The following is an 18,417-nucleotide window of genomic DNA, read 5'->3' as shown; positions in this document are numbered from 1 at the left end:
AGAGTAACCCCATATTCCTGTTTACCAGGTCCAGTGAGCATGACCTCACCAATATGGTGGACCAGAGTAATGGTCTGCAGAAAGTCAAGGTAACCAAGGTCTTTGTGGCAGACCTTGTTTGACAGAGAAGGAAAGTTATAGTCTTGGGGGCAAGACTATAAATGAGTACTATTGCTCATTTATTTGTGAACAGCTTTTGGTTCTCTTTGCTAATGGGGATTGGAAAGAATACCCTGACAGAATTAACAGCAAGGGCCAGAGATCATGCTCATCTAGCCCAATAAAGATACTACATCCAGCATAAGAACTGCATTCGAGGTTATCACTTGTGGTTATCACATGATCCAACATAAGCCAAATGGTTTTTGCAGACACTATTACAGGTAGATTAAATGGGGGCAGATACAATGGGAACCACCACCTTATATCTTTTTAGTCTTTAAGGGGGACAATATCTGAGCCCAAACAAACTGCCAACCTACAGATTCAGGGGCTTAATGTTCTAGTGTTAAGCTACTAAATTTTGGGCATGGTTGTCATGTAGCCAAAGCTCCATTGGATACGCAGGCAGGAAATACAGAACAGAGATTCGAACAGCGCCTATAAATTTAAGAGTCATAAACGGTAACTGAAGTGGATGAGGCTGTCTTAGAAATTCATGGGGTGGGGCGCCTGGGTGGCTCAATAGGTTAAAACTTCTGCCTTTGGCTCAGGTCATGATCCCAGGGTCCTGGGATTGAGCCCTGCATCAGGCTCTCTGCTCAGTGGGGAGCCTGCTTCCCCCGCCCCCCGCCTGCCTCTGCCAGATCTCTGTCTGTCAAATAAATAAATAAAATCTTAAAAAAAAAAAAAAAGAAAGAAAGAAAGAAAGAAAGAAAGAAATTAATTCATGGGCCATAGGAACAGCTTGAAGCCCCCACAGTCAACATTACCAAACTGAGTTCAGTGATTCCTGTCTCAGAAAATGGCAACACCCTCTACCGAAGCACCCATGCGGGAGACCTGAGCCTCTAGCAGCAGACATCATGCCTTTTTCATGATCTGGCCCTGCCAGCCTCATCTCTCTCCATCAGGCATCCCACACACTAGCAAAACAGAACTTTGGGATGCTCGTCATTTACACTGCGTTCTCTTCCCACCACTGTCCCCCTGGCCCTGCACTTTCCAGTATCTGGAACACCACCCACCCCCAGCCCCTTCTTCATAGCCTTAGCCGCCATTGCAACCCCATGTGTCACTTCCTCTGGGCAGTGTTCCCTGACTGCCCCCAAGCAGAGTTAGATTCTCCTTTTCTTGTATCTTTCTATGCACAAGCCATAGCACACCTCATGGAGATGACAGCTCTATCTCTGCCAGCCCAGCACGTCCTCTCCACCTGACTGTGTGGCTCTGGAAGGCATGGACCATGCCTTTTATGTCTTTAGGCATCCGTGTTTATGTATACCCAAGAACGTAGAGTGTCTCCCCAGGAACAAATAAATCTAAACAGGGTCCTGCTTGGGCTGGGGAGATTTCAGAATGGCCCGCTGGAGTGAATGACAAGGCTGATTACCTTTATTCTCTCTTCCTTCTCTAGCGTCTACAGCAATAACTGTTGGTGGGCTCATGCAACACCCACTTGCAAATCACTTTTCCTTTGTCCGCTTAACTACAGAATCTGAAAAACCTAGCTGTTTTCTCAGGCTCTTTTATTGAGTGTGGCCAATAAAATGAAGCAGAAGTCTGCTAGAGGCCTCTGGGAAAGCTTCTGCTTTTCTGAGCAAAAGGACACTTGGGCTAGCCTCCTCCCTTTCTCTCATCTTCCTGCCTGGAATTTAGATGTGAAGCCTAAAACTTTACCTTGTTCTGTGAGGCGACAAGCCAGCACGCTCAAGGGGGCCCAGCAGAAAGTCTGAGTCTGCTGGCATCTTGGGAGCACTGCCCCAGCCTGCCTCCAGTCTGCCTCCAGCCCTCTCCAGTGTGAGATAATTAAGTGACCTGATTGTTTAAGATGCTGCTTGTCAGGTGTTCTGTCATGGAGCGGAAAGCACTCCTAACTGAGACAGAATACACAGAGTGGCAGCACTAATGGCCAGAAGAGTGCCTGGGGTCAAGGTCATGCTGAAACCGGTTTTAAAAGTAAACCTACCAATTAACAAACACATGCGGTTGCTTTTTGTTTTTTGTTCTTTTCAGCTCTGGGTGCTGTGGAGGAGACTTACAAACAGAGATGTAGCCTCTGTTCTTGAAGGGTTCACAGTCAAGTAGGAGGACGTCTGATGAAATGCCACACTGGATAGCATGCAGTTAAGAGCTGGAATTTATCAAGCTCAGAGGAGGGGAAGCCTGGTGAAGGGGAAGTGGCTCAGACAGGGAAGGCTTCCTGCAGGTGGAGGGGCTTGAACGGGGCCTCAGCCGAGGAATCGGATCTGCTGGCTCGTCAGTAGCCCATCCATGATCTCTGCCTCCGAGGTGAGGTAAAGCAGATGCCTGCTTGCAAGTCCCCAGCGCACTGTAGAGGCTCATTAAGTCTTAATGCCCTTCTGGTTTAGAAAGATGTTTCTCTCCCTCTCATGCATTTATTCAACATGTATTTATTGAGCCTTTGCTATGGATGGGGAAGTGCTCCAGGCACTGTGGATACAATGGTGGGCAGAACACACAAGGAGCCTGACCTCATAGAGCTTCAGGTCCAATGAGGGACACAGATAGCAAACAAAAGAACAGTTTGGGACTGGAGGGACAGGAGTAAAAACTCAGGCCTGGGCTGCTTCTTACCTTCCTTTAGGCCTCTGCCTGCCCGGATGGGTGCTACATCCAGCATCCGGTTTCCATTGCCCAAGCCACTCATTAGACAACCCTGCTTGCTGGAGTACAGAGAAAACTGGCCCAGAGCACACCTTCTGTGGGTGCTGTGTGTGGCCTCAGGGTCCAGGCCATCCCTGTGTCGCTGCAACCTGTAAGCCTCTGCCCACCCAGGCTCATGGCCCCGTCCTGCCACCCCCACCTCCCTTCCCGAGTCACACGTACAGTGCGTGCCACAGCTGGACTCCATACCCCTCAGTCTTCCTGCCGCTTGGTGCCCTGGCCCCAGCCCCAGCTGGCTAGCTCTGGCCACACCCCTCTGCTGGGAGGTGGGGGAGACCCCGATCCCTCATCCTGAAGAGCCCCTCACTTCCCCCCTCCCAGGAAGCCCTCCTCCTTGCCCAGAGACGAGTGATGACACAGCTGATCATCTCAAACTCGGATACTCTGAAGAGGGAAGGGGGCACTACTGTAATCATATCCAACCGCAAGCAAACCGGGGCTCCTACCCAGAGCCCCTCGCTGCGGTCCCATTCTTCAGATAGCCTCTTTTTTTTTTTTTTTTAAAGATTTTATTTATTTATTTGACAGACAGAGAACACAAGTAGGCAGAGAAGCAGGCAGAGAGACAGGTGGGGAAGCAGGCTCCCTGCTGAGCAGAGACCACGCCACCCCATGCGGGGCTCCATCCTAGGATGCTGAGATCATGACCTGAGCTGAAGGCAAAGGTTTTAACCCACTGAGCCACCCAGGCGCCCCTCCAGACAGTCTCTGGGTCTGTTACCTCACCATTTCCCAAACTGTGTTCTGTGGAACACCTGGGGGACATCAATGAGGCTTCATGAAAACAAAAAGAAATGAAAAACTCCACACTGAAATGATTTTGAGAAAACACTGAGTGAACCCAAGATAAACAGATTTCCTTCCTGAAGGACTTCCCAAAATTAATACATGGCAGGAAGCGTACGGCACGTCATGTTCCCCAAACCCATTTGATGATGGAATCCTTGTGCAGAGAACACTCCATGGAAGAAATATACTTGGAGAAACACTATCCTAGGCAAATGTAGCGGTTTGCAGAACGTAAAGTTTCTCTCTGTTCTAGAGTTTAGTATTAAGATATCAACACCATGATGGAGATGGTTTTAGACCCAGCTCTGCCCCTTTCCAGCCGGGTGCCATTTTTCCTCAGTATGCTTTGGGCTGTAGGGGATAGATATTAGTGGTATTGTAGTTTGTTTCTGTCCTAGCAAGGACCCTGAGCTAAGTGCTTACAGGCCAGTCATGGTCCTCAAGGACCCAGGTGCTTTCCACTTTTCTACCCCACCATCTTCAGCTTGCTGCTTATCTCTTCTTGTGGTCATAGAATGGCCCCAGCATCTCCAAACACAGTAGAGAGAAACAAAGCCTTCCAGCAAAGAAGGGCATGTCCTCCCATATGTGAATCTTTACCATTTATTCTTAGTGAAGAAAAAGTTTTCCAGATGCCCCCATCCCCACAGAAGTTGTCTCCTCAGGTCTCACTGGCCACTGGGGTGACCAGCCATCCTAGTCTGCCTGGAAATGACAGATTTCCAGGCACTACGCACTATCAGAACTAAAACAGGGACGTTTCTGGGCAACTTTGAAGTTCCTAACCGGGTAGGAATGGACCACATGACTGGTAAATCAATCTTTGGGTAGGGGAATGGAATTATCGTGATTAGTTTAGACTAATCAGGATTTATGCCCTGAGGTAAGAGAAGGGGCCAGCTTTCCTGAATATGGAATAATGAACACCCAAACCAATCCTGCTTTCTCACAGTGAGGAAGAGGGGAAATGCCATTGGGTAGGCAATCTGCACAGCTGCCTTATCTGTAAAATGAGATACAATGATCATTCCGTCCTCAGGAGGCTGGGGTAGAGATTAGATAAAATGACGTAGGACCACCCACACAGAAAGAACGAACAATAGCATCATTATATTAAGCACTTACTCTGCGCAAAGCACTGTGCTAAAGGCACTGGGTTGTGTTGTCCCTAGAACCACAGAACATTCTAGGGGACAGGAATATAAGTCCCATTCTACAGATGTTCTTGAGGCACCCAGAGGTTAAGTTATTTGCCCAAGGTCACACAGCTAGGAAGCTGTAGAGCCAGGTTTCAAAATCAAGTCTGTCACATCCTGATGCCTACCTTCATCTCGCTAGCCTGCTGACTTGCAGAGTTGTGCATCGAATGCTAATTTCCTTCCCTTCCATCTCCAGCACTTGGCACAGGGCTCAGCATATAGCAAGCATTTATTCAATATTTTTTTTAATGAGTGGGTGGTAACAGCTGATATTCCTGCAACCATAGGGTTTACAAAGAACTTTTCCTGAATTGAGGGTTTTCTCCTCCAAATCTGGTCCTCTTCCAGGGTGCCTTCTCCCAGCAAATGGCACAACATCTATCTAGTTGCACAAACCAAGAGACTAAGAGTCGTCACTAACCTCCTTTCTCCCTCCCAGACATCACCTCCAACCCATCGGTCAGGCTGTCTCTCCAATCCATGCACCTCTCTCCATCCTCCATGACTTGGGCTCAGGTTACTGTCACATGCTCACTTGAGCTGCTGTGGGAGCTCTCTACCTGCGCAGGAACCCAGCTGCTTCCCAAGCCTGTGCTGCCGCCAGAGTTTCTCGGTTTCTGACCCGGTCACCCACCTACTGCAAACCCTTGATATTCATTCTTTTTTGAATAAAGCTCAAACTCCTAACAGAGCCCGACTCTCTTGCCTTATCTTCCAAGCTCCCTCTCATAGTCCATAGTCTCCCAGCCACCCCCCTCCATTGACCTTCCTTAAGACCCTCCTTCTTGTGCTGCCTCCTGCCTTAGGATCTTCATTCCCTCTGCTCCTCTGCTGTTTCCTCTGCTCTTACTCACCTCAGGCCTTAGCCTGGGTTCCTCTCCTTCTGCAAAGACCCTCTGACCACCATGACCAGGTCAAATCCACCTGTCAGAGACTCTTAAAGCATCTCCTTTTTCTTAATGGCCCTGTTGGCACAACTGCCATTTTACATTTGCTTGTGAGTCTGCCTTTTTTTTTTTTTTTTTAATTTTATTATTTGACAGAGACACAGCAAGAGAGGGAGTATAAGCAAGGGGAGTGGGAGAGGGAGAAGCAGCATTCCCACCGAGCAGGGAGCCCGATGTGGGGCTCCATCCCATGCCATTGGGTAGGCAATCTGCACAGCTGCCTTATCTGTAAAATGAGATACAATGTCATTCTGTCCTCAGGAGGCTGGGGTAGAGATTAGATAAAATGACGTAGGACCAGGCCTCACAGAAAGAACGAACAATAGCATCGTTATATTAAGTATCCTGGGATCATGACCTGAGCCAAAGGCAGAGGCTTTAACCCACTGAGCCACCCAGGCGCCTCCTCCCCCCTCCCTTTTTTTTTTTTTAAGTAAATCCCCATATGGGGCCTGAACTCACAACTGGGAGATCAGGAGTTGCATGCTCTATGGACTAAGCCAGTCAGGCACCCCTGCCTGCAAGTCTATTAAATAATGTCTATCGCTCAATTAGCCTGAGTTTGGTGTCTGAGTTTGGTGTCTGTTTTTATTTAAAGATTTATTTGTTTGTTTGTTTGTTTAGAGAGCAAGCCAGCACAAGCGCAGGAAGGGGCAGAGGGAGCAGGAGAACCTCAAGTGGACTCCACCCTGAGCGCCGAGCCCCACACAGGTCTCAATCTCGGAGTCTGAAGAGTCGGTCATTTAACAGACAGCGCCATCCTGGCATGCCCGGCATCTGGTTCTGTTGCCTTTCCAATGACCAGTTGGAGACAGCACATAGTATGTTTTCAATAAACGTGTGTTTCTCTATGAACTAGTTGATGAATCAATTAATGTTGCACTAGGTAACCCTGAGCTCCGGGCAGGGCCCTGCCTTAGTGCTTCTGTTACCCGCCCCCCCCCCCACCCCTAGCAGCTAGTGCAATGCTGAGCTGGGCAAGTTTGTCAGGAACCACTCTGAGGGATGGTGACTACGTGGTTGACAGAGATGGGTGTGCTTGTCAGAAACAAGGGAGTGAGGAAAGCAGGACAGGAAAGGGGAATAGTCAAACATGGATTAGGTCTAAGACCCTAGTCTCCATCTGGTGGGAGAAGGAAATATGGAGCGTCGATCAACAACTACACTGAGGAATTGTTTCATCTCAGGGCAAGGAAGCCAGGCATTTGTGTGTGCCTCCCAGATCGTCTTCAGTGACTGGACTGTCCTACCAAGCGGACTCAAGACACCAAAGTCTTCCGGTGTCAGCTGTGTCCCCCTCCCTCCAATCCACCTGTGCCCTGTGCCCTGAGGCGCCGTTTCCTGGCCACACCCCCTGTGGTGGTCTCCTTGGGCTGAGATGATAAATCTCTACAAAATGAGTAGCTTCAAATGACAGAAATGTGTTGTCTCATAGTTCTGGAGCCTAGAAGTCCTAAATGAGTGCTGCCGGGCCATGCTGTCTCTGAAGGACCTAGAGGGGGACCTTTCCTCGACTTCCTCACAGATTCCAGTAGTGGTGGCACTTCTTGGTGTCACTTGACTTATGCTGGCATCATCCCATCCCTGCCTCCATCATCAAATGACCTTTCTGTGTGTCTCTGTGTCCACATTTCCTTCTTATAATGACCTCAACTGAATCACATCTGCAAAGACCCTATTTCCAGAGAAGGTCACATTCATTGGAATCAGGGATTGGGACTTGAACATACCTTTTGGGGAGGGACACATTCAATACACTAACCCAGAATGATGCCATGGTGACCTCTTCCAAACTCTTTTGAACCTGCCCTTTCTGTCTCTAAGGCCAAAGCCCTCTTCCCAAGAGCTCTCTTCCCACCCCTTAGCCTTTGCCAAAGATGAAGTTACCTCCTCATTCCCTGTATTTCCTGTAATTCACACCACTGGCAGCTTTGACAAAGGACAAAGGCTTTCATGTCTCTTCTCATTTAATCCTTGCCACAGCCTTGAGAAGGCTTATTATCCCCACTGTACAGGCGAGGACACTGAGACTCAGGGAAGGTTAAGTACTTACACAAAGTCACACAACAAGGAACGGCAGGACAGGATCTGACCTGGTCTGCCATGTGGCAGATGCCATGCCCTTAACCACCTTGCCCAACCCATTCCCTCGGTGGGATACTCACCAGCTGCCGAGAGGGGCCACAGAAACCCATCTAGCAACTTAGAAGAGTGTCATGAAAAAACTGCTAAGAGAATAAGAAAGAACACAAAACTGGGGCTCTGTGTTTGGTCCCTAGGAGGACCCAGGAATAAGGAGTCACAGACTGTATTAAGAGATGAAAATAGATGCTTAGGGGAATTGGGGGGGATATTTCCTTAGGGAGGAATTTTCCATTTTAGAATTTATTTGATGAGGGTATAGGATAAATGCAATGACTATTCTCTGTCCTTTTACATGCCCCACTAATGGTGAATATCACTTTGCATCCTGGAGCCGGCCCGTGTTCTGGAAGCCAGTTGGTTTCGAATGATATTCAGCGCTGGTCATGCAAGCATGACTCCGCTGTGAACATGATTTCCTCCAAAGGGACGCCTGACTGCTCGTCACGCAAGCATGGTTTTACTGAGCAAACTATTTTCCTCAGTTGAATGAGCTAACTCTTGCACATCCATGATCATGACCAAAATACTCCTCAAGATACGCAGGCCAGCCCCAGATCCCACAATGGGTGCAGCCACTCGGATTGGATTTACAATGACTCACATTTCATTTAAGCAGTCGGTGCATTTTTGCTGAGTGCTGCTCTGTTGTAGGCTCTGTGCTGGGTACTAAGGATCTAGAAATAAGCCAGACCGGGTCTCTCCCTTCAAGGAGCTCATGTTTTATTGGGGGAGACAGGCAATTACAACCAATAGGATCTGGGCTTTTGAGAGGACTCTATCAGCCGAGGCTCCAAGCTGTACACAGCATAACCTACATAGGGTTAAGTAGAGGGAGAAGAGAATCAAGTTCAGTGCTACACAGCTAAAGGTCAGGGCCAGCCAAAATGCCCAACTGGTTTTCAAGGGGAAACATCACCACGCAGCCACCAGTCACTTGGCACCTATGTGAAGAGTTGCCATTTAGAAAGCCCTCCGTGGGTGTCTCATCACAACGCTTTTCAGGGGAATCTATCTACCCGCAGGCAGTCATCAATGTCCAGTATGAACTTCCACCTCCGTGTCTTGGCACAGAGATCTCCTTCTTCCTCTTTTCTTCTTCTTCTCCTTCTCCTTCCCCTCCTCCTCCTCCTTTTTCCTTCTCATACATTAGGTGCCTACTGCATACCATGGGAGAGGACCAAGCTGAGAATATACTAATCCTCAGGGCAGCTCTAGCCCTCATCCTGTGAGCCAACTGACTAGAAGAGGTGGGAGCACACACGGTACCGGTCAAGGGACAGAGACGTTGGGGGCTGTGATGCCAGTGACAGCTGGGTGGCAGCGGGCTCCCTGCAGGTGGGAAGCCAGGGTGAAAGCAAGGAAGACCCAAAGGAGAGGAAGAGCAGGCCCAGGTATAGGTCTTCAGGCAGCTGCAGGCCAAACAGCATCTGGGGCAATTGGGGGAAATGCACATGGTCAAGACCAAGTTCAGAGGGTGGGTTGTATTCCAGGTAGCCACCACCGGAGGCGGTGAAGAACAATATGGTCAGTGCCCTCTGGCCACCACATGGGGAACTGGGTGGTGGAGTGGAGGCCTCTGTGGGGGTCAGGAAGACGACGTGGCCCTTCCCTTGTCTGGCTTCCCATGTCTCACCTCCTGACAGCCCAGCATGCCAATGCTATGTTGCTCAGAGACCTCTGGACACCTTCCTGGTAGAACCCAGGTCCTACATGAAACCCAAGCTGGTGTGGAATACGGGAAAGGTTTTCCAGCCTCTATACCACAGGAAGGCAATCTAGAAGGGATCAGGCAATTGGATGCTTGTATCTGGGATTCAGGAAAGATACATGAACAAGTGAGCTGGGCAGGGTCATGGGTTTTGCCTGGGTGCAAAGATTGGTGAGGACAGTGACTCAGACCAGGTAAAAAGATTACTTCCACTTTGATTTGCCACTGAAATTCACCACTGAAACAGCAAATGAGCTGGCAGAGATAGAGGTACAGTGTGATGCACTGATGCCTCCCTAACTTGTCGTACAGGTGTGCTCGAAGCCTAATGGTCAAAGCCAAGAGGGAGAAATCCACTAGGGAGGGGGAGCCTTGGCTGCCCGCTGGCTACCCTTTATTTCACTGAGCTTGAACTCAACACTCAGGGATCTACTTACTGTCACACAGGGAATTCCAAAATCCTATTCTGATAAGGAGAAGTTCTAAACCATGAAATACTGAAGTGTTATGGATTAATTACAATGTAAGTGTTGATGAGAAGCAAACTTAAGCCAGAGAGACAGAGACAAAGTAGCTTTTCCTTCTCACCAGCCACGAGGCAGAGGGTAGAAAGCCTTTTTTCTAGGTAGAGATATCTGGTCAGGGACAGATCCTTGGTTATAGATCAGGAGCTAAGACAGAGACTGCCACTGGTGACCCTCTCCTCCCCTGAGGGGGTTGTGAGTGTGAGCCCCAAGGATAAGAATCTAGTGGTCAATATAAATATAAAATAATTTCTCCCATATCAGCATTACTATTTTTCTCTTGTTATCACAGGATTTCAGCAAAATTTTGTAGAATACTTTCTTAGCATGCTTTGGGAATTAACGGAAATGTACTTATCCATAGCTGATGAAGACTAGATTGAGGGGAGGGAAAATCACCATGGATTCAAGATGCATTATGAATCTCAAACAGGAGAAATACAGAGAAAACCACACATAAGCACATTGTGATAAAACTGCTGAAAACCAAAAACAAAGAGAAAATCTTAGCAGCCAGAGAAAGAGATCCATTAGGGGACTTTCAAAGGAATAGGAACAAGACTGCTGTCTGACTTCTCATCAGAACCAATGACACTCAAAAGAGAATCGAATGTGATCTCCAAAGTTCTTGGAGGAAAGACTTCCCAACCTATACTTCAACAGTGGCAACAACACGCCTGGGTGGCTCAGTGGGTTGAAGCCTCTGCCTTTGGCTCAGGTCATGATCTCAGGGTCCTGGGAGCGAGCCCCGCATCGCATCAGGCTCTCTGCTCAGCAGGCAGCCTGCCTCCCTCAACTCTCTCTGCCTGCATCTCTGCCTCCTTGTGATCTCTATCTGTCAAATAAATAAATACAATCTTAAAAAAAAAAAAAAAAGAATGAAGGAGAAACAGATATTTGCAAACTAGTCCAACCCAGAAGGATTCAGCAGCAGCAGACCTGCACGAAAGGAAACACTAAAAGGGTGTTTTTAGGTAGGAAGGAATGGCTCTGGATGGAAGCCTGAAGATACAGGTCCACAGTAGAATAGAGAAATAGATATTCATACAACAGAGTATTCAAAATATACACATACACAAGAACACCCCTGGGAACATTGCTCCTAACAGCCAACATATTAATATCCAAAAGCTGTCAACATTCATACTTGGAGTACTATTCTTCAATCAAAGTTAGTAAAACAGACTCATACTCCCATCCAAGGCAGAGTAATAAAGGCTAGATTTACCTGCCTCCTTGAAATAACAACATCATGGACAAAATATATGAAATAAAGGTTTTAAAGGGCCAGGTACCAGACAAGGAATGGGATCATAAGAGAAAGGAAAATTGTGGTAACCTCTACAATTGCCTAAATTATAGCCTTGAGAGAGTCTCCAGGTCACAGTGCAGTAGGGAAGGGGATCCTCAGGGAAGCCTGGAAATTTCCCTGAGTTGAAAGGATGGACTTGGGAGTCTGAAGAGATCCAGTTGGCTCGCGTTTACAGGGCAGAGTACCAGAGATGAAAGAGCTGCACAGAGAGAGAATTCTGGAGATTTTCAGAGGGTCTTTCTGAAGGGTTCAGCTGAGTCGTGATCAGCGCATATGCCCTGGAGCCCTTACTTGCCTCTTTTGAGAGCTCTTTTGAGCTCTCTTGGCTCTTTTTGAGCCCCTACGGCATACTCAACTCTTGAGTAGGGACATGGAAAGCCTGAGCCAAGGCAGATCTTTTCCTGCCCTCGAGAGGCTCCTGGTCTGTGGGAGGAAAGCAAGCACATGCACCTGACCAGCACACACGGCCTGGAGAGTCTGAGCTGAGAGCCAGATGAATGTTCAGAGGCAGATGTGGAGAGAAAAGGGCACCTACTGCTCTAACCAGCCTCCCCCTTCCATGACCCCAGCACTAGGCAGATGCAGGAGCACTGGGATGTGGGAGGAACAAACCTGCTCACCAGGGCTGGGGCTGCAGAGGGACAAGGCTGACGTAAGGTCTGACGTTAGTGACTCAGGGAAGCAAAGACTGCCCTCCCTGGAACAGGGGCAAGGACCTCTGGCCAGGGAATGGCAGCCGGTACTCAGCTCTGCTCTGCCTCTGTATTTTGTATGATCTTGGAGGTCCCTGTCCTTCTGAGGCTCGATTTTCTCATCTGATCCTGGGGGATGCTCTATAAGCAATTTTTGCTCTGAGGGAGGTTGCTGCCAGCTGAGCTTCTGGGCCTCAGTTTCCCTTGTCACTAAAGGGAACAGTAATTCCCACCCGTCTTTGGAAGAGTCTCCCAAGAGGTTGTTCTATTCCTTCAGCCACTGCCCGAAGCGGGTAAAGAAGCACCAGGACTTTGTGCAGACGTGAGAGGATGGGCAGTGGTGGGCTTTCCAAGGCAACATGAGGAGAGGCAAGTGCTTTCCTCCAACCCAGCTTCTCACTTTAATCTTTCCCCAGCTCATCCAGAATTGTTAGTTCCCAGAATTCCATGTTCCTTGCCCAGTTCTGTGGTTTCTGCAGGGATGACTGAGGAATGGAGAATGGCCGCCATCTTGGCAGGAAAGGCAATACCTCCCATTCTCAGACCTGACCCGCCAGTCTTCAAACGGCATGTGTGCTCTGCTTCCTGTACAGACCCATGCTAGTTAGCCCTCAAAGAACAATGTGGCCATGGCGTCTGTGTGCAGATTGCATTCACACACAACTCCTTAGAAGTAGAGTGGCTTCCTTCCCAGCACACCCTCCCGTCTCCTGATGGCCTCCAGAGGGGCCTCATCATCCCAGTTTGTGGACAGGAAACTGAGACCCCAAGGAAGAATCCGAGGCTCATCCTTACCAGGAGAGAAAAGAAAGTCCTGGAGGGACTGGGTGTGTGGAGACAATTCTTGCTTTGTGTTTCAGGAGAGAGAACCCAGCAGTGCAAATTTCAGTCAGATAGAGGCCTCTCCTGACATTCTAAATCCTCCCCAAACAAGCCATGTGGCCTCCTCCTCCCCGCTCCTCTCATTCCCCTGTCAATCCACTTTCTCTTCTCTTCTCACACACCATCCGGAGTCTAGCTTGGATTCGTAGTTGCTCTGCAGCTGTGGAGCCCAGCTCCTGCTCAGAGCAGGCCTCTAACCCCTTCACCTCCCTGCTCGAGGCCCTTCCATGACACTGCAGCTGAGGCTAAGAAAATAGCATCTCCCTGCCATTCCCCTGCCCCTACCCCTGAGCCCAGCCTCTTCCCGAGGATCCTGCACGTTCCAACTAGCTCCCGTCCTGACTCTCCAGCTTCATCAGCACAGGACCAGGCCCCACAGTGCTGTTTCCTAGTTATTTTATGCCCAGAGGAGGGGTTCCACCCATGCCGGATCTCAAGGCTGGTCCTGTCTCCCCAGGGATCCTTCCGTAGAAGTCCACCCAGACACAAGGTCTCACTCGGGTAAGACAGGTGGACCTCAGTCCTGTTCAAAGAGAAGCTAAAGGGGCTACAGGCCCTCCAGAAACATTTCCCATTTTCCCTATGGAGTCTGCACAGTGTACGCTGTGTAGACTGTGTAAAGTCAGTTCATATGCCAGTAGAATGAGCGTGTGGGTCTGTGTGTCTGTCTGCGAGAGAAAGAGAGAGAGAGAGAACACGCATCTCTCTGTGTGAGTATGGGAGGAGAGTATGTGAGTGGATGGGAGTGAGGTTGGCCGCTCCCCTCTCCCCACCGCCCCCTGTCTTCGACCTGAGGAGGTGAGGCAAGGGCTGAGTGCCATCTAGTGGCCAGGAGCTGCACTACAGACCACCCACACCTTCACCTCTTCTCGGTCTCACCCCTCCAGCCTCTGCAACACAGAAGCAAAACTGATCCCAGATCCTTCTCTTGGGTTCCAACCCCACTTGCTCACCACCCCTACCTTCCACCACAGTCCTGCAGAGACAGCGACTCTAACCTACTGACTCTGACCTACTGAATCTCCTTTCCCTATCCCAGAGAAAGAGCCATTGGAGGGGAAGTCAGGCAGGCATGGCTCACATCTCAAGTTTGGCAGATTAGTTAACCTCCCTGAACCTCAAGCTGCTTGGCTGCAGAATGAGATAATGGTGTCTACTCCCCAGAATCATAGTAAGGTTTTATGTAAAATGAAACCATTAAGTTGGGAGGGCTGAGCAGCTACAAGAAGCCACGGGGCCCAGCCTAGTGTTCTCCGATCCGGCGAGAGCTGCCTGGTGAGAGCCCCGCACAGACTCCTCCTCCCAGCCGGTTTCCCGTTTCTCCTGACGCCCCTCTTCCAGGCGCCCCAAATAGCTGCCCCGCCCATCTTCCCTCTAGCTCACCTCCTGCGGAGGGCGCCACAGCCGGTCGTCATTGCGGGTGAGAGAGGCCCCAAGCCGCCACCCGGAGTGGTTCATGGGGCCGCGTGGACCCACCTTCCAGGCCACCTCCCAGGCTTCCCTTGGCGCTCACCTCCACCCAATTGGTCACCAGGTTCTGCCAATCCTACAGGTCTTAAATTCCTTCCTCCCTCCCACGGCCAGCCCGGGGCACCGAGAATCAGCTCTAGAGAGATCCCCGCCTCATCTCCTTTTTCTGCTTCCCAGCAGGATCTTCCTAAAATGCAGGTCCAGGGGCACCTGGGTGGCTCAGTGGGTTAAAGTCTCTGCCTTCAGCTCGGTCATGATCCCGGGGTCCTGGGATCCAGCCGCACATCTGGCTCTCTGCTTGGCCGGGAGCCTGCTTCACTTCCTCTCTCTCTGCCTGCCTCTCTGCCTACTTGTGATCTCTGTCAAATAAATAAATAAAATCTTTTAAAAAAATAAAATGCAGGTCCAAGTCACTCCTCTACTGCAATCTTTCCCTGGCTTCCCCACTGCCCCTGAGGTAAAGCCAAACTTCCCAGCCTAGTATTCAAGGCCCTTCCTGATCTTCCCTCTGTCTCTTCATTCCTTGTGTGCCTTCATATGAGCAGTCCTTCCACCAAAGCGCCTGTCCCCTTGTGCCCACAGGAAAACAGTACCTGCTCATCTTCCAGACCTCCCTGCCTTTCCTCAGGGTTGTGATCCTGCCCGGGGCCCCATGGTCAAGAGTCCCATAGGATTGTCATGTCCTGTGACCATATCTCCCTGGCCAGGCTGTTAGACCTTCCAGAGTAGTGACAAGGACAGTTAGCTCTGGGCCTCAGCAAAGGCCTGAAGAAATATTTGTGAGCTGTTCGCTCAACTGGGTGGCGAGGAAGGATCTGTCACAGCATGGGCCTCAAATGGGATTAGATGTCCTCAAGGGAGGGTTGAGCTGGGGACAGACGACAGATGCAGGGATGGCGAGCGAGATCCCTGCAGTGTGCACACAGGCTGTGCTTGGTAGAAGAGGGACATACATTCAGGGTTGGGGGAAGGGGAGGGGAATCACAGGCAGAGAAGCACCTGTGCCAACACACACTGATGCCGGGGTCAGCTGCACATTGTTAGAACAGCCAGCCCCTATGAGCAAGGGGCCTGCTGGGCCCTGACCTGCCCCTACTTGGGGGTCCACTGGTCAGCCTGGGTCCTGTGCTGAGAGAAGACAGGGACAGACTGGGAGAGCCCAAAGCGGGGGCTGGGCAGGGAAGGGGACTGGACCCAAGCTCCTAAGGGAAAGTGAGGTGCCCTGCAAACCATCCAGCCCAGAAGAGCAGGTACCAAACCATGAGAAATAGGCTCTGTGGTCCCAAAGGCTGGCACCCGGAGCACCGCCAGTGGTCACAGGATGGCCCTAACCATCTCCTCCAGCCCTCCTTTCCTCCCTGTCCTAGGAAAGGAAATCCCAGCGTTGAGCACTGAACGTATCAAGCTTTACTGATCTGGACGAGATAAACAGGAGAGGAAATGGGGAGGAGAGGGGGTGTAGGCAAGAGAGGGCAGGGTGTAGACATTTTACCCATCTGAGCCTACTGCTGTTCCAGTGTGAGCTCTGCCTCTCTCCCTGCAGACGGAAACATGCTCACAACCAGAAAAGCAGGGAAGCAAATCCACAGACACAACTTGGGCTGTATCTGGTGTAGAGTCAGACTCAGGGGCACTTTCTCGGCAGGACTTAGGGGTACACAGCTGGGGAAGGCCCAGAGGGATTTCAGAGGTCTAGCCTTTGGCTGGGTGGGCACTCATGACCAGGAGGTCAGCAGACAGAGGGTTTAGGACAAGCTCTAGGCGGCCTGCTTCAGCCTAGTTCTTTCTTCCCAGGCAGCCAGCTTCAGCCCAATTCTTTCTTCCCAGCTCACAGTCTCTGCCAGCCAGCATGTCCCTCACTGCTCCATGCCCAGGCCTCCTCATCCACCGTCTGCCTCTAAGCCCCATGGTCTGGTAGAGGACTGGTCCAGGGGGTACCCAAACAGGTCTGTGACTCTCCTAGAAGAGGAGCTATGCACGAGTGGTGGGGGCTCCAGTAGCTGAGGAGTTCTAAAGAGCTTTAGCTGGCCCCAATTCTGTCTCCCCAATCCCCGTGCACAGTATCTGGAAATAGCCCCATGGGACAGGGTTGGTAGAAAGAAATAGATTTATTCTCATGTACAAAGCGGTCAGCCCACGGGACCATATACAACAGTTGCACAGAATCCTAGAAAAACGCATCTCTCTAAAGGCAACTCAGAATAGGTAAGGCAGGTGGCCCCCCTCCCCCCACCCCACAACACATACAGAATAACACAGAGAAGGGAGAAGCCAGCAGCCGGGCTGACCCAAGAGGCCCGGCCCTATGGGGGTCTCCCAAGCCCCAGGGCACGGGTAGATATGGCCTTGAAGAAGATAGGAGCCCTGCTAGGGCTGAGGCAGCCCTCTCTGGCTGCAGGGAGGGGGAAGGGACTTAGGCTAAGAGGGGGGACACTCAGGGGGCCCCTGAGGGACTCAGGGTCGGCTCTCTGCCCTAGGGTTGCAGGGACATTCCACGGCTTCTCCTGGGACTCCACAGAGCCAAGGGGACTTTGATCTAAAAGGGGTCTTAGAAAATGGATTGTCTCACTCTCCTGTCTCACCCACACAAGGGAAGTCACTTGCCCAGGGTCACACAGTCAGGAGGAAGCATTATTGACTCAACTGGCACCTGTCTTCCAGCCTCAGGCTCCTTCCTGCCCATCATTCCTATCCTGCTTTCTTCCTGAGCCCCCTCTGCCCAGAGCCCTGAGCTGGCCCTCTGGCACCTTCTGTGTGGGGCCCGGGCAGTTCCCCAGTTCCCAATGCTCACCACAATTATAGTGGCGATCCTTAGGGTCACCTTCAGCCTCGTGGCTATTTCTAGCCATCCAGCAGAATTAATGACCATTTCTAAGACCCACTCCCTGCTCACGGAGATGTCCCACCTCCTCCTTGCAGGAGAACCCTGAAAGGGGGAAGAGGGCCAGATCAGGTGAGGCAGGAATGGGGCCCAGAAGAAACCATCCAGGCTGCCTCAGAAGGACTTGCCAAGATGTGGTCAGGGTCGCAGAGCGGGTCCCACTGCTTCTCGGTCCCCCCTGTGCTCTCAGAGGGCAAATGACAAAGTCTTGGTGAGGCTGGAAGTCTTGCTTCCATTATACAGACAAGAAAGCTGAGGCCCAGGAAAGTCAGTGCTTGCCCAGGGTCGCACGGTTAAGTCCTGGATTAGAACCTAGGACCTGTGGCTCTGGTCCCAGTACACCGGGGCCAAGCCAGTGCCGGGCTGTTAAGAGGAGGCCTGGGCAGGGAAGGGTCCTGGGGCAGGGCTCATTCAGCATCAAGGCTGCAGCAGCCGTTGACGGGGGCCCTGGTGCCATCCAGGTCAGGCACCTCATACTCCTCGTCCAGGAAGTCCAGCGAGTTGTTGCTCGGGAGGCCGCGGATGGTGAACTTGTGAGACACTTTGGTCCAGTGCTCACGGTTAGAGGCCACGCGCTCGTACAGCTCTGCCGCCTTGGGGAACAGGTCCTGCAGCAGCCTGGGGGTGCAAGGGCGCAGGGGCAGGGCAGAAGTCAGACTGAATAGCAAGGGCAATGCGGGCTATCCTGCAGGTGGAACTTGCACCTGAGTGTGAGGCCTGGGACAGGATGCTCAAGGACAGCATGAAGTGAAGGCCTCATGTAAGGGCCAGAAAAGGATGGCTGGGCCCAGAGGCCACCCAGTGCGTCAGCTGGAGCTCGGAAGCCCAGTCCCTGGGTCTGCCGCAGCCAGCCCCATCCCCTTGGCAGCCGCTCCCCCCCGCCCCCCTGCCCCGAACTCTCTCACTTGTAGATGGGCATTGCGATGTGCTCCATGAAGCTGATCTGCAGCTCAGGGATATAGGCCTTCTCCCGGTCCATCATCTCCATCGGCCTGTTGCCCATGGCCTTCTCCTGTACGCA

At 51.1% G+C, this 18,417-nt stretch overlaps 1 protein-coding gene across 1 annotated transcript in view; it reads right to left on the bottom strand.

The window, feature by feature from the left end:
- Window positions 1-17,371: 17,371 nt before the first annotated feature.
- The window catches only part of PDE2A (phosphodiesterase 2A), a 91,503-nt gene continuing 90,457 nt past the window's right edge, over window positions 17,372-18,417 (bottom strand). The window contains exons 30-31 of the mRNA XM_032357993.1: window positions 18,302-18,408; window positions 17,372-18,014 (exon numbers count right to left, since the gene is read on the bottom strand). Coding sequence (XP_032213884.1) covers window positions 17,804-18,014; window positions 18,302-18,408 — 318 coding nt within the window. The 3' untranslated portion in view covers window positions 17,372-17,803. The remainder of the gene's footprint in view (window positions 18,015-18,301; window positions 18,409-18,417) is intronic.

The sequence above is a fragment of the Mustela erminea genome, chromosome 9 (assembly GCF_009829155.1).
Source record: "Mustela erminea isolate mMusErm1 chromosome 9, mMusErm1.Pri, whole genome shotgun sequence".
In the NCBI taxonomy this organism is placed as follows: domain Eukaryota; kingdom Metazoa; phylum Chordata; class Mammalia; order Carnivora; family Mustelidae; genus Mustela; species Mustela erminea.
The sequence above is the reverse complement of the archived record's forward strand: the minus strand, read 5'-3'. Positions and strand labels throughout refer to the sequence as shown.